At 41.0% G+C, this 26,833-nt stretch overlaps 1 protein-coding gene across 1 annotated transcript in view; it reads right to left on the bottom strand.

Moving 5' to 3' along the window:
* LOC139688552 (protein O-mannosyl-transferase TMTC1-like) overlaps positions 1–26,833 on the bottom strand; it is a 1,154,623-nt gene that overhangs the window by 37,899 nt on the left and 1,089,891 nt on the right. Inside the window, 1 exon segment of the mRNA XM_071586100.1 lies at positions 12,554–12,701. Within this exon segment, the coding sequence (XP_071442201.1) occupies positions 12,554–12,701 (148 nt within the window).

Below are 26,833 nucleotides of genomic sequence, written 5' to 3'. Positions count from 1 at the left end.
GTTAACACAACGGACTGAGCGGAAGCAATTACGCTAACGGTATCTGGACTTTCAAAGAGCGCATTTCAGATCTAGTAATTTTTCGCCAGAATGCCGCTGAAAACAAGTTCCAATTATTATTTCATTTTATTCTTTTGACTGACAAAAAGTAGCTGGGTTCAAAACTTGAAGTTAACATTAAGGTATGCTGAAAAGGAATTTTGAAAAGAAGTATTTTGACCTAAATTACAAAACATACAAAGAGTACACGACAAAAAGCCCAGAATGAAAAGGAAACACGGCCCCGCCTAGACACTCTTTTAAGCTAGTTTTATCGAAACATGGTGCGTAGATTTGTGTAGCATCAGAGAAAATATCGCAAAAAGGTAAATTTTTTATTATAAGCATGGTAATTTTAAATAACGGAAAATGACTATTTTTTCACCGCTGTTTAAGGCAGCGGCTTTTAAGGGATGGACACAACCATCAATAACTCTGCGTTTTTCTTGTCCACATCTTCCAACAGTTTATACCCATTCAATCTTAAATAGCTTCTTCCTAGTTATTCCAAAATGATCATTAGTGAATATGGCAAGTTAACAGAGAGAATGACTGACTGCGCCGCACGTGCACTTAAAGGGGAATACTATTTTCACTCTGGGCGTGGGAAAGTAGTGGAACATCCAAATCAAGTCTCACCGCCTCGAGCGAATTCTCTGGTGATCCGGGATTGACTGTCCATTGAAATCGCAAGGCATAAATTGCAAAATAAAGTTGAGCAGCCACAATTTTTATTCCATCGAAGGTTCCCTTGAAAACCCTCCATGGGTGACCCGGCAAGGGCCGTGCCGGCGTCATGTAGCCCTATCCGTCCCGTCCTTTCCCTGGAAAACCCCTTCCAACACCTCACTTCCCCACCGCGACGCAGTGGTAGCCACCGCCTCGCATGAAGTACATAATACACGCAACTCATTCTCGATTGCTACCAGTTACCATCTTTTAACATTTCCACCAATCCATCAAAATCTACGTTGAGCCTCGCCGGCACGAATGGCGGAAACATGGAAATCATGTTTTGGAAGGAAAAATTGAAGAATTTCGGTTCGGCAAGTGTTGAATAAATACATGGTCTGTATGAAAAGTATCGCGAAAATTTTCACATAAAATGGAGTAATTTCAGATATTGCTTCAATGCCTAAAAAGTCTTCAATGTACATCCCTTGAGAGTCGTCACACCTTGCGGCTTTTCCAAGACTCGAAGGCTCCCTGGTAGGCGGATTCCGGAAGGCCTTTAAGGGTACACGTGCAACCTTCTCTGACGGCATTTAGGGTGGTCCATGGTGGTGTCCTTTGAGGGAGGATTTCGCTTTAATAGAGAGTAGGATATAGTCTACTGGTGGCAATTGGGGACTGTAAGGGGGTTGGGGAATCGTCAACATGCTCTTGCAGATGGTCTCCGCAAACAGGCACTCGGCTCTGCTCTCAGTCGACCAATTGAAGACCTTCGGGATGAGTTAAGGGCTGATCTTTCACATCGCCAAATCTTCAGTGCTAATGCTATGCCTCATTTATCAATACCAATACGATCTGCGATCATGCACACACTTAACCGGGGGTCTGAGTTAAGGCACTTCATGCACGAATCGCAAAGCAAAAAATCGTTACCGATACTTTTCATAGAAACCTTGTAAAACACGAAGGGAATATCGAGACGGGCAGTAAACTCACTCATTGCTGGAATATCATCGAAACGCCTCACTGATGAGGAGTGAAAAAATATCGAACTTCAAATAGTAAAAAGGAGCTTATTTAAATGCCTTGAGTTACGGTCAACAGGGAAATGATGATGAGATGGCAACGGCATTTTTATAAAATGAAAAAATGAAACTATCCCATGAAAAAGCCTGAACAAAAGGAATGGAAGATGTAGAAGTCTTAAATAAGCAAGTATAAGGAGGAATAAACGATTAAATTACAACAATAAAAATAAATGTGTTCTTTGGATAAGTTTTGCTTCCACTTGGGCCGCTATCGCGGATCGGGTTCCAAAAAAATCCAATCTTCCCAAGCATCCGAGTTGCGGCCCCACACAAAAACGAACGGAGGCGGGGGCAGGGCTGAGGGGGGTGGGGGGCAGGGCGGATGCGGGAAAGGCGGGGGCGGGGCGGCGGAAGAACCGCGGGGAATTGGTGAAAAAGGGTCAAGTGCTCCCAATGACTGGGTACGGAGAGAAGGGCACGAAATGACGATCCCTCCACGAAGGGGTCGAAGGTTACCGGTCAGCGAGAGAGACATTCTGTACACCGCAAATTGCTGCTGCTGCCTCTGCTCTCTCATTATGTATTTACGTGTTGTTACCTTGTTTCACTTCAATTCGTGCTCCAACTTGGAGATTTGAAGTAGAAAACATCATTTCCTCGACGCCGGAAGTGAACTAACCACTTTCATGAATAGTTTTGCTTTAAAAGTTTTGACCATTCAAACTTTCGCGATTCCCAGTGTGGGCATATCAAGTAAATAGAGTTCTGAATTTTTTGGGTAACCTCATCCCGCTCTTCTTTGTGTTTCTTCTCCACCTTTCTTGAATCTCTTCTCGCCCTATTCATATCTTTCCAGTCGTGTCATTTGCAAGATCTGTATAGTTTTCCCCTTGCCACTTCCTGGTACTTCTTTAACTTTCCTTTAAAACGCTTTCACATTTCTTTGGGCCGGAAATTTCCCCAAATCATCCTACAAATCTTCCCATCACATTTTCTAGGCCCCATTAGTTTCTCTCCTAGTTGATGTTTAAGCTCTTCGTGAATTTTCCTCTCAATCACCGGGTTAATGTTTTTCCAATTTTTTCTTCCTTCCAACACTCTTAAGCACTTCTCCCGTAACTCACGATTCCTTAAATCTTATATTCTGTCCCATTTTATTTGTTTCTTACCTGCTCTTTCGACCCCGTTATTATTATCCACCCACCTTACCATAAAATGTGGTGTTCCCCTTCCCTCATTGAAATATCTATTAAGTATCTCTTGCTACTCTTCCCTATTGACTCTCTTCGCATGTTTCTATGAATAAAAAACGCGTGGATTCGGGAACCACAATTAAGATTTATAAGGAGAGCGAAATAAAACATAGTTCGATTCAGTTTATTCGTAATGCTGTTGACAATGAATATGAATGGAATCCTACGCATATAGCTGTGCAAATTGGTTGTGCTTGACGGAATCTCTTTCCGCCATCCAACATTTCACCCCTCCCACAATTTGGAGCCTTTCGTTGGCCCTTGGCGTTGTTCCACCGTCTCCGACTCTACCAGCGTCGCTCCAGCATCCCTGCCCCATTCATCCCCCCTTGCCAGCCAAACAAAAGGATGTAAAGCGATTAAGTGATGCATCTCGGAAGCTTACGAGAGGGTAGGATACTAGATGGAGTGTAGGATGCATTGAGAAAATGCTTAGCGCAGTATTTTCTGAAATGGCGTCGTTATCCTTACAAGTGCTGCGTTCCGATCCCCTCATAGATAAGGCTGCTACGTGTCTTTAGATGCTTAAAAGAAACACACGCAACATATGACCTAAGTATCCAATGATGCGCCCTCTGCTGGAATTCTTTTGGATCACCACAGCGATATTTCGCTCTTATATTGTTTTCGTGCACTCTGGATATAGAGTAACATGTAAATATTTTATTCTTTGCACATATGAGATAGTACGGAGGAAGTATCATTTACTTTTGTGAACTTTAATGTTTCAACAACATTTACGCGATCGTAAATTGAAACAATTACGCCAAAATTTAATTTACTCGGGAGTTTATCTCTCTATACGTGACAACATTTAATGACTGACACTTCTAAAAATGTGAATGCTTTTCCTTAATTTCACGAGTACGTAGAACGAAAAAGGTTTTCGCAGAATTGCTCCATTAATCTACGGCGTCGCACCGAGCATAAAATTCTCTTGAAGCCATAAAAAGCGCAATGGGCATCTGAAAGACATTTCCTTCTCGAGTCGTAAGTCAGCGTGATAACATTACATGAAATCTCTCACAATGATGTGGATCATGAAATACTCTCGTATTTAAAACATGCCTTGATTCTGCAAATTCACACTATGAAAGGACAGACACACTGCTAAAATTTATGAACCTAGATGTGGAAATAAGTTTTTCACGGGCAGAGAAGCCCTCAGTCTATAGTTTAATTAGTTTATGATAAAAAATGTGATACAATGACAAAACTCTGTTTTCTGAATAACATTGGCGAATAGGGAATTGGAATTTGAACGGAATCTTGACCGATGAATCTACTACAATCAAATTTGAAAGTTTTACTGAAAAAAAAGGGGGATGGCATTAGTCTTTTAAAAATTTAACATGAGTTTCTGAGAAACGTTTGTGAAAGTTTCAAATTTTCGCTCCGTGCCCAAATACACTTTTGAAGGGGAAAATTCTACGATTTGCTAAAAATGTTGAACCGATTTCAATTTAATAATATTTTTGCAAAAAAGTGCAGTTTTCATGAAGAAAAGGTTGAGAATGAATTCACCAGCATTGCTCAGTCGTACTGCAATGGCTTAAGTGGAGTATCTCAAGAAACCGGAGCTGACCAAGGGACAGAACCTCCCCTGGATTTCGAAGATAATCTTACTTTGGATGAGAATTAAGCATGGATGTCAAAAGCCAACGTGGATGGGGGTAAGGCGATTCCGCGTCGCCGCAGGGGACGGAGGTCAGGCTCCCCCCCCCCCGCCCGAATCCTTTGCTTCGCGCTCGGACCTCGCTCCACTTAGGGTGACGACGATGAAATGACGTCCACACGTCATAGCTTGCGTTCCGGCGAGCGAGGGGAGCCGGGGGTGGGGCGGGGAAGCATGTGATAAGGAGAGGGGGGGGGGAATATCTAGGGCACGCCAATGAATCGATTGGGAGGTATCGTCCTCGACCGCCCTTCCGCCCATCCCCTTGGGTCCAACCCATTGGCGCGCGCTTGAACGGCGAAATGGCTTGACAGCCTCACACGACATGCCCAGCGAGACACTTCTTGGAAAGGGCGGAAACGGGGGGAGGGGGGGGGGTTGAGCCTCGAGCCCAGTCTTATGCCATGGCAGGTTAAACTGAATTCATGGTGACTGTAAAGGAAGGCGGTTGCTCGTAAAATTTCATATAAAAATATTTCGGCGAATTACTTTGCTTTAATTGTAACGGCAACATACTTGTACGATAGGAAAAAAATTATTTAATTTTAATACAAGTTGAATATTGTTCGAAAAAACAGCAATATAGACCGGTAGAAACGGACATTGCATGTGATCAATTACATAGAAGAAATAATTGCGTTTTCCCCTAAAAGAAAATATTTAAGAGTTACAAGAGATTGGAATGCGGGGGTAGGTTAAATGATAGATGGGAGTGACTCAGCCAAAATGGGAGTGAGATAGAGTATTGATGTTCAATAAGAAGAAGCGGGCGCAGGTAGAAAGGGCTGGAGGTCTTCTGGAGAAAGCGGTTTATCATAACGAGCGATTGGGTCGAAAACCACAATATATATAAGCTTATGAGTACGTGGCGTATGCCTGGGGATTCAAAAATATATGAATAAGAATATACTAGGATTAGGCATAAATTTAGGAATCCCGTGATTAATTCGCACGGTTTCCCTAGAATGGATTCAGGTCATAATTCAGTGAAAATGTGGTTTGGCGACAGAATTAAGTGCATGATAAAGGTAAGGCGGTTGAGAAAATGAAGTGCAGACGCTTTAACCGCGAGTCATGAGAGGCGAAATTTTCACTGTCGTCGTCTCACGAAATTCTTGCAAAGCAAAAGCGACAGTAGAAGCAATGAACACATAGAAAAGGACCGATCAAGCTAGATTTAGGGGCATTGAATGTTGGGACGACGTTGATCTCGTCCGTAAGGGCTTAGTTGATGCGCTGCTTCAAATTAAAATCACTACGATAGACCATCGCGGAGACATTTTCCACCCTTTTTTGCTGGACAACCTGCGGGAAGGGAGCACGGACTTTCAATGGGTGAGTCGGAGGAGTCATCCTCTTTCGGCTCATCTCTTTCCGCCGAAAGAAATACCTTTATACGTCCACGCGCACGCGGGAATTCCATACACACTGACCATAGGTGCCTTAGACTCAGTTTTCACGGCCTTTCGCACGCTGCCCGCAGCGGTGGAGAATCATATGGCACCGCGATGCTAGGCGAGGGAGGCTACGGCCTCATTCGCAGGCCCACTCAAGGCTACGCCTGTCATTCGCCCCAACTTACTCTCTCGGACGGTGCTGGGATATTTTTATTTGAGGTGGACTCGTGTATTATGTAACTGTATTCATTCAAATTCTAAATCGTATATTGACTCACATAGTATATTCGGCAGCAGACAGGTTTTGCCAATGACTTAGGGGCGGACACCATGAGTTTCATGCCCGTGAGGTGGTAGAATTTCCCGTTCTTACTTCTCAATTCTGCATGGCCTGTCTTACTATGGCGGAGACAAGTAGTATACATGGTTGTGGTTCACTGTTAATTTCCTTTTTTCTAACTACACAAAAAATAACTATTTATCAGGTGAATTAACCATTGTTTTGAATTAAGTCTTCCTCCAGCATGTATAGAAATTTGCTCGTTATTTGATAGATTTTTACTAAATATTTTTCCATATCCTGGTGCTCGCACTCCCTGCCACACACCTTTTTGGTGGATCGCTGGGTTTTTACGGCGATGGTGTTTTCAATTGTGACGAGGAAGTTCATAGTATCCGTAGGAAGTGAGACCACTGTCAGGCCACACTTCCTACGGATCCAAATTCTCTATGTCATAGAGCAGTCACTCCATGATAGGAAACTTTTTTCGGTACTCTAACACGTGACTGGATCTAAAGAAAATGAAACGTAGACGAGACTAAAAACTATAGATTTGATAAAAACAGGCCTATTTTGGTGCTGGCGGGAGGTTAATGACCAGCTGTAACCACTAAGGATTCTCCGCATCGCCCAATTAAGACATCCGTGTTCAAATACATGAGATGCTGCCATGCGCTAAATTTCACCGTGACCGAATGGGGATGAAAAGATCGATAGAGGTGTAAGCCTCCTTCCGCGTGAGCATCGATATCGGACTCCAAACTCAGGAGCCCACGCAGCATTTGGCGGAGATCATTGGACCATTTGCCGTAACTCATGTATGGCCTTTAGCGTCTTATTTCTCTAAAATATATATTTCAAACTAAGATAGAATTAATTGTGTGAAGCACAATAGAGGCGCGGGAAACCAATGGCTTTCAAATGGAATGATTGCATGGTTTACTAACAGGGGCATCAAAAAGTGGTTCATCGAAAATATAATAAAAAAATCTCGAGAGGGATAATCTAATTCGAAACACATTAAGGCATTCCCTTAAATGTAGAGTGAGCAGGAATATACGAGAAACGCCCACACATTATATGCATTTTAAGATTATGTTTAATTTATTGACGGGCAGAAATGAATTGGGAATGCATCCACGACTGATTCGACCTCGGCAGCAGTCGTTCCAATATGTGAGTCAGGCGTGGAGGTGACCGGCTCTGCCTTGACTTAAGCATTGGCAGTGCGAGTCAGCGTTGAGTACATTAACCTTGAACTCTCACCGAACGCTTGTTGTTGTTTGGGCACGCAGTCAATCCCTTTTGCTGGAGTCTCCAAAAACCGCGGGGAAATTGAGAATGCTGTGACCGAATAGCTCTGGGATTATGATTCGAGGGGATGTCTTCCTTTTATTCCATGAGTGGTATAATTTATGGCGATCGGTCGGCTGGGACATTATGTGTTGAGCAACCTAAATCTAGAAACTTCATTCCGATTCCATTTGGTCTTTTTCCAAATTTCATGTGGCCACATAAAGAATTATGGAAGGAGATAGAAGAAGATAAAGTTTCAAGGGAAAAAACGACCACAATTTTAAAACAAAAATAATAATACAAGAAAAAAATAAGAAAAAAATATTCATTTTTAAGCAGAAGTGTTGTGTAATGGAACCAGGTACCTGGAGGGTTGTTTGAGCCCTTTCCATCAATTTTTAGGAGTTCTAAGAATAGTTGCAAAGCAGCCTCAGAACAGAGGACTGGGCGATAAACTTTATTTGAAGGTGATTATTATATTACTTTATTTATTAAAAATATTGCTTTTTGAGTGAAGTGGACGGCGTGAGAAGTTAGATTGTAAAAGTGCGCGGTGCCATCATGGTGCATGATTTTGGACAGTGTGTGATGCTGGTGCGTTGCTTGGTATGGTGTGAACCTGGACCATGTGCGATGGCGCAGGCACGGTTGGGAAATCCGAGAATCTTTAAGTGCCATTGTTTTGAAATTCATTTTGTTTCACGTATTTCCATCTTGCACTACGTAAGGGTGCATCACTGGACGGTTGCCATCGGGGCCATTTGCCTAATTGCAACGAAATGTAATGATAATAATAATTGAGAAGCCGAGAAGATACTCGTTGCCTTGCGAGAGGAATAATTGTATCCACTGTCTGCCAGGTGAGCTCCTATCAAAACCAGCCTCCGCGCTGATAACTGTGAGGATGCCACAAAATTTAATTCTCTAATAAAGGGTCGGGCGGCGCATAAAAGAGAAGGCATCAGTAATTACTCGTGGACTCGCGTCGGAGCAAGGTAGCGCCGACGCCGCGGTGCTGGTCCACTCGTGCACCCATAAATTAAAACCGCGGGCGGCGTCGTAACGACGGCGCTCCCCCCGCGCGCACCAAGTCTGTCTCGCCCAATGCCCTGCGAGTGACTGTGCACCGAGCGAGGGTCGGTTTCTAAAATTTCCCCCACCTCCGTGCAGCGCAGCTGTGCTAAAAAGGAGAATAAAACCTTTAGTTGGAATCCAAACGCTCGGTGATGCAATAAAATGAGTCATTCCTCATAAAGGCTGATTCAATCCGACATTACTTGAGCACTGTAGTTGAACAGCGAATGCAGAACCAAGGTCGTAAAACGATTGGGAGATTGCTTTACGTTCCACCTGATTCATGCGGTGAGGCAGGACGAGTCTTTTGGCATTAAATGACTGACTGTCTAGCGCTTGCCCATGAGTGAAATTTCACTCCACTATTAAGCACCACACCCCCCCCCTTCCCCATTCCCGTCTCGCAAATTCAAATGCTATTGCAAGAGCGAAAGAAAACGATAAACGGAGCATTTTCATTCTTATTTGTATATAAATCGAACTCTCATTACAATATACCATTGTAGTCACACAATTTTCTTATAGTTGGTACGATTCATATTTCATCAGGCGCGATTATTTTCCAAAAAATTATGATTCAACCAACCAGTATACAAAATAGAATAATGGATAAACATTTATACATTATTTGACTTGAACTGAAAAGGCAGGAGTAAGAATTGACATTAGATAGCACCAATAAACTCAAATATGCATAATTTAATCACAGTTTATGATATACCTAAGACACTTCCTCATCTCTTTCGTTAAAATGCATACCACGGCTCAAGGGGTTTCCTAATTGGACATGTGCGTGAGAAACCAGAATGCAGAATTAACGCGGGGAGAGTGTAATTGACTTCCGCTGGAGACAGGAGTATCACTAATACTTGGTTTAGGCACCAACAAAAGGCGTAGGTATACATGGAAAATCCAAGTGACTCAGAAAGGTATGAATTAGATTATACTCTGGTTCGGCACCGGTTTAGGAACTGTGTGATAAATTCGGACAGCTTCCCGGGAGAGGATGCGGACTCTGATTACAATTTAGTAGTTGTTTTGAAGTGTAGCGTCCGTTTAGAAAAGAGCAGACGGTGGCGACGGGCTAGGAAATGGAATGAAGAAGCATTAAATGGATTGAAAAGGAAGAACTATCACCAGGCTGTAGATAAAATCATGGATGGTCTTAAGGAGCTAAGTACAATCGAAAAAATGCATCAAGATAGGGATATCAAAAGCCGCAAAAGAAACAATTGGAACCGTTAATGGGAAAAGGACAAGGAACCCATGGATCACGAAAGAGATGATTGCAAAGAGAGTTGAAAGGAGAAAATGGAAGAATGTAAACACAGAGCTACAAAGAGGGAAGTACAAAGGGTGAAATAATAATTTGAGATGGGAATCAAATAAAGCAAAAGGAGCATGGTGGAAGACCGCAGTGCGAGGATGTGGAAAGTTTGCAGAGGAAGGGTTAAATTGGTGAGCTATACAAGAAGATTAAAATACCTCGAGGAAGTAAGAAGGAAGCTTTGTGGTAACAATTAGAGATACGTCTGGTAAGATAATAGTTGACCGAGAAAAAATCCAGGAGGAATGGAAGGAATATATAGAAGAACTGTATAGTATAGAACTTGGACCGACAAGGTTAGACATAGAAGAGGAACATGAGGTAGAGGAAGATAGCTTAGGTCCAGGCATACTCGACGATGAGATTGGAAGGGCATAAAGGGAGATGAAACTAAATAAGGCCGCGGGGGTGGATAACCTTCCCGCGGAACTATTGAAATGTTTAGGAAAATGTGGGAGGAAGAAACTATATAGACTGATTCGTAGTATCTATGAGGAAAGAATCTGGCTGGAAGACTTTGCGAGAACAGTGTTTGTTCCAATTCCAAAAAAGGTAAAGGCTACGTCGTGTGAGGACTACAGGACGATAAGTTTGACTTCACACGACGCTAAATTCGTTCTCAGGATCATCAACAAAAGGATAGAGTGTAGGGAAAATGATTACTTAGGGGATAATCAGTTTTGGTTCAGGAAGAGGAGATGTACACGTGATGCCATTGCAGTGATGAGGTCACTAATCGAGAGGAATATAGAATACAATCAGGACGTATTTGCCTGTTTCGTAGATTTCGTAAAGGCGTTTGATAGAGTAAATTGGAAAAAAACTAATGAGTATATTGCAGGAAATAGGAATACATTGGAGGGACAGAAGGCTAATCCGCAACCTGCAAATACCTCAAACTACTCAGGTGCGGGTGGGGAACGGGGACTCGGAATGCCCAGGGTAAGGAAGAGGTGTTAGGGCTGGGTCTTCCTTTTTCACCGGTGATCTTCAACGTATGTGTGGAGGAAATGATTAAAGAGGCATGGGCAGAACTGGAGGTGCGAATGAAAATGGGCGGGGAATTTGTAAAATCAGTTAGGTTTGCTGATGACAGTTTGATAGTTTAGCAGTCAGGTAGAGATAGTTTGTCAGTCAGCCAAGGGGTTGCAAGCATTGCTGAGTGAATTGGAAATTCAGTGTGACAGGTATGGAATGAGAATCAATATTAATGAAACGAGGGTTATGCGATTTTCTAGAAGAAAAAGGCCAAGCTAAACATTAAAATAGAAGGGCAAAAACTAGAGCAGGCAGAACAGTTTACGTATCTCGGAAGTATTTTGGACCAACACGGTCAGAGTAGTAGGGACGTAAGGGGAAGAATTGCGCTAGGCAAAGAGGCTTTCACAAGGAGGAGGGAGTTGATGACAGGGACGTTGAGTAAGGATGTTAACAAAAGACTCATGAAAAGTTGGATATGGAGCGTGGCTATGTACAGTTTGGAAACGTGGTCATTGAAGCAGGAGGATAGATGTATATTTGAGGCTTTTGAAATGTTGGCGTGGAGAAGAATGGGGAAGGTGAAATGGACAGGGAAGAAAACAAATGAGGAAATACTTGGTATGGTTAGCGAAGAGAGGGGTTTGTTGGGAGAAATCCTATGGAGGCAGGAAAAATGGATAAGGGGCGTATTGACCGGCATTTGGATGTTGAAGACTGAAATTGAGGGGAGAGTGTTAGGCAAACGAGGAATGCGAAGGAACAGGATAGGGATGCTGGACGGGATGGAGGGAGGAAGGAAGTACTCAGGGCTGAAGAGGGACCTGATTTAGAGTAGGTTGCTGGATTGTGTTATGTTTGGAGTCACGACATATTTATTTGGCAGTTATGTCCATCCAAAACCTACCTTAAGCGGTATATTACTTAATAATTGTAAAATTATATTTATATTAAATTTACTTCTTAATTGCTTTTATTATTTCAAGTTTAATACGTAGAGTATTGTAAAATTCTTCAAATGGGCATTCATGCTATCATTTCTATGATAGTGATTTCATTTGAATAGGCTCCAGCTTCTTTGGTGGTATATTTTCGAATGTGGAAAGAATATAGGTCCATGGTGAATTAAATGGAGATGTTATTTCATGGCTTAACGACAGTTCTATGAAATCCCAATTCCTTAAAATTCTAAGTGATCTCCCAAATTATATTCTTGCTGTCGTAAATAAATCCAACACATGCTTTGTTTATGGCCTGAGTAGCATTCTGTTTCAGACACATAATCCTCTCCGACTTTAAATTCTACATCGAGAATCTACCATGGGAAAATATTTTCCATTTATTTGATTGTGTCCGGCAAAGTTATAGTTTTTTACAAGACATAAGTTTGCATGTAGCAAAGGTATTACTTTTGGAACATTGTTTTTTTAAAGTTACCATTAATAGTTTACTTTATTGGGCAATGAAAACACATTGAGTAATTGAGAAATTTATGGTTTCACATATAAATAAATGGAATTTTCTTGAAACTCACGCAGAATGTTCTTCCCAGCTCGATGTTTGGAGACAGAGCTTCCACTGGATCCAGCTGTTCATCGATGTGGCTGTGGAGCTTCCCGTTAGGTGCAAAAATGGCGCTATAGTCGTGGATAGAATAATAGTTCCTGGACCGGTACAACGCCCTGAAAAGACATAAATAGGCATTACCATTATTTAAAAGTCAGTTTAACAAGTTGAATACATCGAGTTAAAGTTTAAACTCTTTCGAGAGAAGCACGCGAATTTTATTTTGCTTTCATCCCGCCGGTCGAAGCCACTAAAGGTTTTGCTAATGAAATTTCCGGGACATTTGTAGGCAGGAATGCAATTCCGAAATGACTTGGGAATCGGAGGGGCACATGGGGCCCCGATGGCGACGCAACACCCCCTCCTGGGGTGGGACGGGGGAGGTGGCGATGAGGGGAGGGGGGAAGAAGACTCGGGGAAAAGTTGCGCACACAAAAAACGAATCTCAAGAATCCGACGAGCCATCAGTCTTGTTTTTTCATGGTATCTAAATATCCGAGATCAGCCATCCAATTTCAGCCTAAAACGTTTCACTGCAACGGATACACTTCCATCCATCTCTGCACAACAACCATTTAGGACTTTGAGACGAGGAGTCCCACTGGGCGGGTTTGCCAGAGAACTATCTTCAAATGATCACGCGAAAATCATAATTTCACATAGCATGCTTTGGTCACTCTTTGGTAGCCATTATGCAAGGTTTGTATAAAAAGTATCGGTAACAATTTTTTCCCGACGTGTGAATTTAGACCGTAGGTTGTTCAGTGTGCGCATGATCGCAGGCTATATTGATATCGATAGGGTGACAGTGCTCACCAGTATCACGGAAAATTTGACGATGCGAAAGATCTGCGCTAAACTCATCCCGAAGGCCTTTGGACGGACGACCAATAGCAGAGTCGAGTGTCTGTTCTTGCGAAGACCTTCTGCAATGGCATCGCGACGATTCCCCAACCCCCTTACAGTCCCGACTTTGCACCAGCTGAATATTTATTATTCTGTTAAAAATACACTGCAATAAATAATGACGCGACATAAATAGTATTATAAATAGTACGTTCACACGAACGATGTCTATTTGTCGTGATGGAAGAATTCTCCTGAAAGCAGAGTTTGAGGTGAACTGATTTGGAAGGTATTGATGGCATGGTTTTCTCGAATTCTGCTTCAAGCGGAATTGCTTTATATCTTCTTGACGATAAGGATATTCTTATCTTTACTTTGATGGGCCGCACTCGTTGTCCCATTAAGGAAACCATTTCTAGAGATTTTTTGTATCTCCGTTGGATTCATCCTCTGGAGGATGGGTGATGCTCTCCCCAGAGTAACTGCGATGCATGCCAAGGCGTATAGTCACAAGTCCTATTTTTAATAGATGTTATATCTTTTTTGCATTAGGATTTGTTTGCAACCCGTACGATAAGTCTGATGAGTGCATGGAAATTTTTGAAAAATAAAGGGACTAATCTGAATATAAAATGATAATCGTGAAACAATTCTACACTTTCACTGTACCATGCGAACAGCAAAGACGAGATGGGTAAGACGTTGGAAAATCCATTAACTGTGCTTATCTCGTTTTCGCTCAATCACACTTTCAGATTTTTTATGGGAGAATCGCTACCCTAACCTAATCACGCGATAAATAGCAGGACACCCTTTTTATATCACGAAAGCAGCTTATGCCCGTCGGCTCTTATTTATTTTGTCCGTATTTACATTGTCACTAAGAATTTGTGGGCCCTTTGTTCACGCACCAAGTCTGCCAGTTGGAGACGGACGCAGGATGGAAAATGGATCGACTCTGCAGATAAGGGGATCCATAATTGTTTATTTTGCGCTAAATATTTACTTTGTTCGCAAGCTGTGCTCGTCTAGTCCTAAATCGGCTCACAAGGGCGTTTCCCAGAATACCTCACTGAGTTTTCACCTGGCGACGAAATGTGGCGTGTAAATAATTCCCTCGGAGTCCAAAGTAGGTATTGTGCTTGCGTTTTCCAAATAAACATTGCCTCTCCAACGCGAATTGAGCGATGTCCGCCGTATCGCCCCAGAGATGGAGTAATTTCCCCGCAGTCTTGATCCATCACCCGCGGATGTTCTCCCTGACCCAGCACGCCCTCGTCGGCGGCGCTCGCACTGGAGAAACGAAAGAAGGAGAATTTTCGAAGCGAGGGAGGAAGAGTCGCCGTAGTCAGTAAATTAAATTTGCCCAATAAATCATCGGAGATTATCTTTGAAAATAATATTCTTGTAGTAGTTTAAGTTCAACATGCATATTCAAAAATCTATGGACTAATGCTAAATTTCGCCAAGAATCATCCTAACCTGAAGCGAAATAAAAAAAGCAGCGATTAAACCAATGGACGTAGAAAGATAATTACGAAAAGCTTATCTGCGAAAAGTTTGGTATTCGGTTTCTATGGTGATTGCTCTGAGAGTTTTTGCTCCCAGCCCAAACAGCTTTAAAGTTTCTCTTGTGTTTTTTTTTGGCTCTTCGCATCTTATATCCTTAAGAAGGGGTTTTTAAGAGGCTGGAGTCCATTATACGCACGTCTTAAGTACTTCTTCCATAAAAGATCAGGTCGCTCTTTTAAATCCCATGCAGCTCAGTTAAAAATGGCTCTGCAAGTTGCTGCCTCCTCGATGTATCTCCAAGTTTAAATTCAGCGTTTAGGCGCCGCTGCATTAAACGAGTGTTCTCCGTTCCGTCGGCGGGTATTTTGCCTTACGCCAAATGAAATCCGCCAACTTTAGTGAGTAATTGTCATTTATTCCCTTTAGCGAAAAGAGTTTCTCTGCTGTGCTTCGGTCGTAAAATTTACACTCCGTTGATTTCTTCTGAGATGTAATCTCTCCTTTCCGAGATATCATCAATATCAAAGTTCTTTATAGACGTCTTAATTCTAAGCTCTCTTCTTTATTGTTATAAACAATTACTTCAGGGAACAATGGCACGATTGAAGACACACATTTTTATTATATTGTAATGAAGGAAAAAAATCTGGTATTTTAATGGCAATAGGTTGTCATTTTTCTCTGAGAAAAGGGTTGGGTGTCTATAGATTTTTATTTTTCTCTGAGCAAAGCGCTTTAATTCACTTGGTAATAAACGCTGCTTTGTCCAAGTTCAGCCCCAGTTTCGTAAAGTAAAAGTATTTTTATCGTGTAAAATGATTTTCCATGGAACGATTTGTTCCCTAGAAGTCAGTCGTTTATTCTCTGCTTAAATTAATTAATTCTGTTAACAGTATAAGCATAATTTATTTACCCAACCAGTCAAACTACTTCCCTCAAATTCTTCACCATCTCATTGCTTTCATTTATTATATCTTTTATATTAGTAAATCAATCTCTCAGAAAACAACTACTATTCTTGGAAAAATTTAAATTTAGAAGATAAGACATGTATATCTTATCATTATTTGTTAATGTTAAAATTTTTAGGAGAATAAAAATTGTATTTTAGTTTTGCACACTCGTCTAGATTTATGTCCGAGATTCTGTTGCAGTATATTTATATATGGCTACCGGTTAGAATAAAAATATCATTAAATATAATATAATTTTAGGTAGTCTACCTTGTAGGGTTTGTAAAGACAGGATTGGAGATATATATAATAATAATTTTTATTGTACTGTGACTTCGTCAACATTGGGTGAAGATTAGTTTTTTACCTAATGATCTATTCTGCGAAGCTTCATCTATTGGCTTAAACTGAAATTATGAGCAAGTCAATCGAACAAAACACTTCTGCGTCAATTCACGCTTCTTGATTCCAGTTCGTTTTTTGAATCACTCAATTTAATTGTTTGATCCAAGTTTTGTTTTATATTCATATGAGAGAGGGGTTGAAATTCGTTGCTAACTTTCTGCTGGCACATGCATAAAAACTTAAACCTTAACCCTATGCAGTTCTCCCACATTGATTTCTTGAAATATAAACTAAAACTATTATAAAGAAATCTTCCAGCCCAATTTATTGCTGTTAAATTCAACGAATTACTTTATGAAAACTCTCCATGCCACGTTTTCGTTAACCATTGAGTAGTTACGAGGGAATATTGTCTTCCCCAACGTACACATAATATTTCAAAAATACTTCCTCCTGCTTCTTACTAAACCTTTTAGGAATCTCACAGGAGTTTTACCTAACCTTACGGCCTTACTTGATTCCAATTCACCTAAGGCCTTTTCTATCTCGCCATCCAGTAAGCCTAGAACAAAGCTATCCTCATCTGCATTATATTCTCTTTCTGATCCTACTGGCAAATTGTCTTCACCGCAAAGTTTTTCTATATATATATATATATATATATATATATATATATATATATATATATATATATATATATATATATATTCGTTCCACCTCTCTTGGATCTTTTCTGAGTCAATGAATATTTATGCTAACTTTTCTTTGAATGTCAACAAAAATTATTCCTTCTTGCTACCTGAGAGTGTCCCTTTTTTCTTACTGAGCTTTACTATTACGCCCCAATTTTACCCTTCCTTCCTAAACTTTCCATCCCCTCTCACTGCGTCTCCCATAACATTTATTTAGCTCTATTTCTTACTCGGATGATTTTATTACTTAAATTTTTAAAATTTCTTTTGCATGCATACCCCAGTTTTTGACATTTTTCGGCAACCTTCTCTCTTTAAACTTTCCAATCATCTCGTTCATGATCCACGGATCCCTTTTCCTTATCATGTTTACTGTATTTCCTTTCATTTTCGGGGTTTAATATCCTATTTTTGATATGCTCCATCATTCATCCAGAGTACTCATCTTCATTTTCTCTACAGTCTGATGATTCTTTCTTGCCGTTCCGGTCACTGCCTCTACATTACATTTACTAATCAGTCTTCCCTATTTCTGGTTTTGAACGCTACACTGTATCATTAGCTAAGATTTCATCTGAATCTGATTCCCCTTCCGCGAAACTGAGAATTAATCATGCTATTCCTAAACCTGCGCCAAACCATTTCGCATTTTCAATGCGTAGCTACGTCTTTTGTGGCGTCTTAACCTCTAAAACCTGTCTCCTGCAGAATTCTATTGCTTTCTCCCCGCAGGCTTTCCATCTTCCTAAATCGTAGTCCCTCACTACTCACGACTACCAACCCGACCTCACTACTACGGGCATTCCTTCCTTCGCCTACCGTCACGTTCAAATCCCTCACCACTATAAAATGGTTCCAAAAATACAACCTACTACGTATGTCCTCTGACTGATCGTATATCCGATCGACTTCTCCCTCCATATGGTTGCTCCGTGGTATACATACTTGAGCAATGACCAAGTTCTTCGGTTCGGTTCTCCATACCAATAATATTCTATCCGTTACCAGTTCTATGTTGACTACGCCTCTTCCTATATATTTATTCAGTATTATGGCAACCCCTCGTTGGATCTCGTCCCCGCTGCTGTTTATTATTCTATAACCATCCCTCCGGTATTCCCCGCTACCCTATATCTCACTTCGCATAAACCTAAAATATCTATATTTTCTCTTCCCATCTCTCGCTTCATATTCTCTAATTTTCTTGTCCTTGACATCGCTCTGGCATTCTAAGCCCTTATTTGAACTAGATTAACCCTTGCAATGCAACAATTTTAGGGTTTAAAAATGATTCGCCATGTCCAGAATTCGAACCCGGGCCCTCTGAGTCTTCTGTGCTTTTGTTTTCACTTGAGCTCTGCAAGGGTATCGTGAGATGACGACCGCGGAAGCATTGCCTCTCCGGCTGCCGGGCACGACACGCGGCCGATCGGGCCGAGCCCGTTGTTGCCGGGGCTCAAAATCTCTGTATTGTCCATCATTTAAATCTTGGGAATGATAATTGAGGTGGTTTCCCGTTGCCTTCCTCAATAGTGTTTTTAACACTATTGAGGTAGGCATTTTGTTTTTAGTTTATTCTCTATTCTGTCCACCATTATATTTTTGGGAATAATAATTGAGTTGGTTTCCATTCTCCTCCCTCAATAATGTTTTTAACGTGACACCATCACTCAATAGCCGCCTCACCGCAGTCAGGAGACTTTAGTAATCGCAGATTTCCGCATAAACCGTCCAACACCACCATCCCCATTCCCCGATCGAAAAATACCGGTGACGATATCCTGGGAGTAACACTCGAGGGTGTGAGGAAACTCCGATTCCAACGGCACGCGCACTTTCAACATTGGGGACGAGAGCACCTCTTCTGAGGATCGCCAGCGAGGAAGTCCTCTTGAGGTTTTCCATAGGGTTTTCTGCTCAACCGGAATGATGTCTAGGAAACGGGCCTCAAGAACTTTTTAACCTCCCCCCCCCCCCAACTCTCCCATTCCATTCCCAAATCTCAAATCGCTCGGCGCGGCGACGAGAGACACTCCAGGGAGCGAAGAGTGACGCAACGGAGAGTGATCGGCAAACAGCTTAAGTACGGAATTCGTGGTCGGGATCATTCGAGCTAAAATATTCCCCTAACCCCCACCGCCGGCCGGTGTTCCCCTCCCTTCCCAGAATACCCCGCGCGAGTCTGAGAGTGGCCCCAAGTGCACGGGAGCCGTTCGAGGGAAGTTTCAGCGAAGGAGGGACTTGATACTGCATCCACGTGAGAAATCATCGGGGTTAATTACCCGTAAGGGGATTCGGAAGCTTCGGCTTTAATTGCAGGGGCCATTAGGGAAGTTGCGTGCCCTCCATTAGAGTCCGCATAACGCCGCGGCGATGATAGACTACAGCGGGCGATCAATTGATAACCGCGCCGGTTAAGCAGTCGAAGGAGAGCGCTGAAGTTTGGAGGGTTCGGAAAGTCCTGGGAGACCGTCCTCATTGATGATATTTCTAGTCCTAAGGCGGTCGGACCTGAGGTGAAAAAGGCGTAATTTGCGCTTATAGTCCCTATTTTTTAGATTTAATTAATTTTATATCCAGGGTGAATCATGCCCGTGAGTAAACTGCTGGCTTTAAGTGATTGATTAATCATTGATCATTAAAACCCATATCACGATATGAAACCCAGAGAATACGAAGTACCACCCCAATAGCTGGACCCCACCAGAAAAAATAACTATTTCCTGGAACGTTATGGCATGAATTTTCGACCTTCAGGATCTGAATGGCCATAAACGGCCTCACTTCCAAGTGGCATACTATAGGGGAGCGAAGTGATTTGGGAAGGAAAGACACCATCTGGTCAACGAAGGGAATCAAAAATGCCCGTTTAAGAGTCATTTCCGTGTGTAAATCCCGCGTGACTAATCTCTTGCACGGCTCTCGTATTTCAAAGAGCAGAGTGGTTGAGAAGTAATCCGAATTTAAATTCGGACCTGGAAATGAATCAGTCCAGCTGGACGAAAGATCGACTCCCCTGCGATGGAGTCTCTGCCGTCAGTGTTGGGGTCCAAAATAAAGACGCCGTGGTTACCATTGCATTTGGTAAGGCTCCTTCCCTGGAAACAAGGCGCAGAACCCAAATTATGCCCTGTGGGACTTCTCCTTTGCTCACTGATGAGCACACCAAATAAGAGAAGCCGGTGAACCCGACTGTAATTCCGTATGTAAAGGTAACTGGCCCGAGTACTATGCGTCCAATACGAAGATGGTCTCAAATGACCTCAGTTCTGTGTAAAATTACGGGTCGCTAGAGATATCTCTCTCCATTTTACTGCGTCCATCACTTTTACTAAGCAGTGACAAAATGCATAAAAGTACTAAGACCAATGACTCTGAATTCAAAATATTTTAATTAAAACTTATTTTAAGATGGTTTTTAGAATCCAACGAGTTGCGACCTCTATTCCTATCATAAACAGAAGGAAAATGGCCCAATTCACACGAATTCAACGAATAATCCGACAGCACCCTCCAAGATTTTGTTCTCAATTTCTGCACCAATTGATACCTTTCCTAAACTGACCCTCATAAAATAAATGCCGGAAAATATTTTTTTAAATATTTTATGAGAAAGAAATTTACATCAAATTGCCCGTTAAGGGCAAAAATAATCTAATATGGAACTAAGTTATTATGCATAAAAACATTTATTTGCTTACACTTGGAAAACTTAGGAAATGAACTACTTTCTTTACTTGATATATTTCTCTCTAGTTAAAAGATGATAATTTCTCATAAATTGCCCAAGCATGTATCTTTTCAATGTCCTCGAGAATATCTATCTTCCACAATCATGATGGCTTTGAAGCCAGGCATTTTCTGCTTCATACAAACTTGCGTGCAAATAGAAACCTCTCAATTGTTCGCGAGATCAGTACACGAAGAGCCCATTAAAAAATGAATGGCGCTGGATTGACCAATAAAATAAGAGAATTTTGCGTATTTTATAGTTCAGTGCGTAACTTGTACTCTGGGGCAATGATTACAAAAGTAAATATCATAATACCAATTAGTGCAAGTACATGCAGTTTCCGGAAAATAGATAATAAAGACAGCTGCATTACGCGCAATGCCATTACCACGGCAGACATGAAATAAAAAAACCATAAACACAGTAATCAACCCGAAGGTCAATTGGGTAGGTGATGGTACAGATCACCCAGTACTAAGCCCGACGGCGTGTGAAATTCACACAGCAGGGTAGGGGGGGCAGTTCCTTTCCCTGTGCCGGTTATGGTTTCTCAGGAAGACTTGGTACCCGAAAAATCACTTTAGCTTGGATGGAGCCGCAGGTGCCCAGAGTGCCCGGGAATCGAACCCAGGACCCTCCGGTCAGCCGTCCAACGCTCTACCCACTGGACCACCGCGACCCACGTGAAATGTGTAATTGAATTACTCTTATGATCGGGTTAAATTAACGAATCAAAAAACAAAAGATATCGCATACGAACGGGCGGTGAAAAGTAAAAAGGAAGGCATTCCCAAAGAAACGAAAAGCTGAATCACAGAAGAAAGATAGCTGACGGCTAGATTTTTTCAAAAGATTAAATAAATTTGCATAGAATGCAAAATTGATAAATTGGTGGATGGAAATTCACCAGAATCAACTCAATGTTCAGTGGCTATCGCTGTGAATGGGAAGAGATATTATGAGAAGTTCTTGGTGCTATGTGAAGAGTTATAATGTGCAAACTTTTATAAATTAATTGTGCTCTTTTATTATAAATTTGAGTAAATTATACGGAACCATGGACCTGAGCATCCTCTCCTAGCCGGATAACCAATTATCTGCCCTTTATACAAAGCATAGCAACAGTGCGAGTATGCCTGCGGTCGCCGGGAACTTTGATCTGGCCACAATTAAATTGGACAATTGTTGTACAGAAAAATCCGAAAAAAATCGCCACTCGTTTACAAAATTCTGACTATATTCACCAAATTCTCATTGGAACATTAGTTAGTCGAATCACTGACACAAATAAATAGCAAACCCGCTTGATTGTCAACTAATTCTCCATGGAAGCAGAAATTTGAGAAATGGAAGTTTAAGTTCGCGACATTGATAAAGGAAAAGAATAAATTAGATGCATAATAAAATAAGTTTTATTGGGATTTTTGAGAAACGCAGACGTGTTGCGATCAATCAGATTGGAAACTCACGTCGCTAAAACAGCAAAAACCGGAAAACAATTTTAGTAATATGCATACGGGATGGAGAATTTTCTTCTATCCATGCATACGCCAATGCAAAAATAAGAAGCCTCTGACGATCGAGAAGTCAGGTAGGCATTGAGGTGGAAAATGCATATGAAATCATATCCATAAGATATATTCAACAGGTAATGAAGAAAATGGAGAAGGAAATTAAACAATGCCGATGCAAAAACCAAAAAAAGAATACGCGCAAAGTATCACGCCCTCATAAAGCAAACTATTAGTGGATAGCCCTGAATAATTTAGGTTACGTCGAGCAAATACAATGGACACGGTCCAACTGTGTATTATTTTAAGGCCTAAAATGGCGTAAAAATTGTAAACGCAGAGCGATAAAAAGGCCATTATGCTAAACAATTTCTCCCAGATTATACAAAGCTTCATGCACAAAACTAAGGCTCCCATACGCCTAAAGAACTACTATATATTGCTGTTCCAGGAAGGAAAATAAAACAGCCCCGAAATATGAAAACAAACCAAATCCAAGGTTTGTAAGCGATTCCCGCTGAAATATTGACGGAAGGCACTACACCGTATTTAAAAGCAGTCTCTTACAGGTCGAAAAAAGATGGATGCTAGCACACATTGCCCAAATATGAAAAGAGAGTGTGGGAAAGAACCTCCGGAATTCCGACCTATTTCCTTGACATGGATACCTTGCAAAATCTTAGGACATAGCAGCGTTAGGAATAGAATGTTCCGACTCGACAATCGGTAGTAACCAGCGCGGGCTAGCGAAAATTAGGGCTTGTAAAACCCAACTGGGCAAAAAAATAAAGGGGAAGGGAATACATAAGTGGGTTCTACATTTGTATATATAATACAAGCAAACCTTCAACGAGTTTCTCGTAAGAATCCGAGAGAAACAAACTAAGATATTATAACATCAAGGAGAAAGTGATGATCTGGATTTGCGACCCCATATTTTATTGGTAGATCTGAACACAGGATAAGACCACATAATTGATACGCACAATAGAATTAACCTCATAAAATATATATGCCAATATATATAAAGCATAGATGCCATCACCGACAGAGAAAAACACTCGTTTTTCATCGCGCGATATGAAATCATAACAAAATCGAACTCAAACGTTCAAATGCATTTAGTCGAAGGCCAACATTCTTTGATTTAGTCGAGCACACCAATAAAAACATTTTTTTAATAATTGCATGTGCCAGTGTTTTTTATATGAGTAAATACGCGCACGTATGAACTAATAATTGTGCATGTATGACTCGATGCCTAAAAACACCCGCCACATGGCCTTGTCGTGTATTCTGTAGATGTGCATACATATTAAACGAGGGGCAAAAACTGGTGATTCCAAATACCAAAATGCAACACAACGCACTCACTCTCTGTCACGAATGAAACTCGCACATGGGCTGGCTATTCGTACTCAACTTTTTGACTCCAAAAGACTAGCCATCGCTTGGGGCGAACTGCTTTCCCATGAGATTTCCCGGGCAGGCGTTTGACTGCTCTTCTCCCGCTGACCGTCAAAAATTGGAGCAAATATTCCCAGGTGACCCAGGGTAATGAAGCATCTGAACCTATGCGTCTCATCTTTTTATTGGAGCTGAAGAATCAATAGTCTGCCGTGTCTAATTAGATATCAGGGAGGAGTATCTGCTGTTGGTTCAGAAATCAATGCCAAACAACATGGGAAAATATAAGTACTGGATTAAGCCATCTGTAACACTTGGAAGATTATCTCTTTTTCCAAGAACACTGATGAATGGATTGGTTTCCAGATCTGGATTTAAATACTGCAAAGATAAAAATTCAATTGTAGCACACCGTTTATCACAAGTGCCCGATGTTTTCTCGTGACTTTTGTTAATTAAGTGGAAACTAGTCTTCACTCCTCAATTCTCTAATACCTCTCCTTTAACGAACTCCTTGGACTGAAACTCCAAACTCAAATTACAATGGCCCAGGGAATGTGAGCAATAATCTTACATTTGTTGCTTCATAAGCGGTAACAATAAACGAATTAAACTAATAGCAAAATTCATGTTTCCACAATTGGAATGTCCGATGTGAATATTATGATGATGTAAACGCGAAAATGAGACCCATCTAGAGTCTGTTAAAGAGTTGAACGATAAAATTAGAGGAGCCGCTTCAGTTTCTGTAATCATTCAAAATGAAGTTCCGAGTACCACCGGATGCTGCTCGTGCTCTTCCAAACGCAACCATTTTATGCGAAACGCGATGCCACTCGGCGACGAATGCCGATCCTGCAGTGCAACTCATCTCATACACTTTTTATTTCCTTGGAAGAAAAAATATTCCAGTTTTCTCATGTGTTAAAGTTGTACGTTTGATGAATCAATTGAATTTTTATTTCAGAACTTCAACTGTTAGCATATGATAAATTGTATTTAAACAATAAACTCCGCATTAAAAATAGTTTTAAATTTTATTTAACTTGTTTAAATTGTGCATATAAGATTTTTTAGAAATAAATTTAATAATGTTAATAGTAATAATGACATGTTGGATCAATGATTCCTTGATGATCAATTTCGACGAAATTTTAAATTTGTCCAGGCATTGCGCAAAATCAGAAAACTATCAATTGTAATTTGCAATTTTTGCAATTTTGCAAATCTAAGTGGCAAAAATTCACAAGCTACATCATGTTGATAAGTTTTGTAAGTTATCATTTAGTACCAAGGGTTCGAGTAAAATCTTCAAAACAACTTTTTCGTACGAATAATTGAAGGTGAAGGGGAAACCACAACGTGGAACAATTTTATTCGTGTTAGTCTTAAAAGTTATCTATTTCAATGACTAGATTAAACAATTAATACTATGTTTACTCGAGATAGCATATTGGGCTGATAGGGAGATTGAAACATGTGGTGGGAAAAAATAATGTATTTTACAGGCTGAATTCAATTACGCATGACCCGTGAACATGGAAGTAGATGAGAAGAATTTCGAGGATAAGCCGTGGAATATGAGAAAAATTGATGGGGGTTGTAACTGAACACCGATGAGGTCTGCGGCTGCGCTATTCCCTAACCATACATGGAAGAGTTTTTGTCCAGTGGGGAAAATTCATAAAATAGCGAACACGATGGCACGCTGAACAAAATTGGGGCTCGGCTAGGAGCAACCGTGGGAGAGTGGGCCAATGCGCGACCTCAAATATCTCACGGTAGCGAGAGAATGAGCGTAACCCTATTTGTGCGCTTGTCCCACGAGTCATGGAAATGGGTTGATGAAAATTTCAGAAAAAATTCAGAGATATCAAGGAACTTTGTTGGCTGAAAAAATTTTCGAAATGTGACCAATTTATATTTAAGTTAGAAAAAATATTCTTCCAGCGTTGTCGGGTATAAGTTGTGGTGGGAGGGATAAAAAAATCAATTTCAAAGCTTCCCTCGGCCTCCATGCTACATTTAAAGAGGATTGGCTTAAGTGAAATGCAAGAGACGAATGATTTGGAATGGCGAGGATTTGAGTGAGTAAAAGTACCACTCATCAGTAGGTGGAATGGTTTTAAAATAGATAGAGCCCATTTACTACATCCACTGTCATAAAGATGTAATATTTCATTTTAAATAAGCATTATTACTCGTATATGAATTCAAAAAATTGATCATTTTGCACTTATTAAATGAGTTTTATTCGGGATAAATCATTTGTCATCACGGAAATAAACAGCAGATGATGGCAATTGCTTACACCCATGAATTAACCGTGGTTGGTGGCGATTAATCCCACTTCATTTCACACCTTCCTAAACCCTTAAACACTTCGGTCGTGCAGCCGTGACTTTTTATCCAAAATTTAATCAACGTAATATTTAGAGTTTCTTACGAAACTAATTAAGATGTAACCATGGCATAAAATGGGCTTCTAGTCGTGTCACTATTATACATGGCTCGTATAAGAAGTATCGGGAAAAGTTTCGAAAAGACGAGGTTAATTCCACATATTGCTACAATGCCTCAAAATTCTTCAAATTACATCGCTTGAGCGTGGAAACACTTTGGCCAGAGGCTTTTCCACGACTCGAAGGCTCCCTTGTAGGCAGATCCCGGAAGATCCTAAAGGGTACGCATGCTAAGCTTGTTTGACGGCACTTCGGGTCCCATGGTGGTGTCCTTTGAGAGAGGATTTCACTTTTGGGAATCGGAAATAGTCTACTAATGCAAAGTCGGGACTGTTAAGTGGTTGGGGAATCGTCGCGATGCCATTTCAGGTGGTATTTGCAAGCAGACACTCGACTCTGCTCTTGATCGTCCGACCAAAGGTCTTCGGAATGTGCTTTAGCGCAGATCTTTCGTATTGCCATATTTTCAGTGATTATGGTGTGCAATTTCAATGCATTAGCTATGCCAACATACGATCTGCGATTATGCGCACATTTAAACGACGGCCTGTGTTCAGTATTTCACGCAAACGTAGGAAAAAAATTGTTACCGATACTTTTTATACAAACCTTGTATCTTTAAAATATCGAACTATAGAACTCATTTTCTGACATATTTCCAGAATTCTGGCATTGCTTATTGCCAGCAACTCGGAAATTTGAAATCCATATCGAAGCATCCATAGGCCACAGGAAGCATTTCAGACATGCTTTCTTTACAAAAATTTATTTTGATAAAGAAGCCGTC

Source organism: Hetaerina americana, unplaced genomic scaffold, assembly GCF_022747635.1.
Source record: "Hetaerina americana unplaced genomic scaffold, ioHetAmer1.1.p SCAF_20, whole genome shotgun sequence".
NCBI classification, from domain to species: domain Eukaryota; kingdom Metazoa; phylum Arthropoda; class Insecta; order Odonata; family Calopterygidae; genus Hetaerina; species Hetaerina americana.
This window is presented reverse-complemented; position numbering and strand designations above follow the sequence as displayed.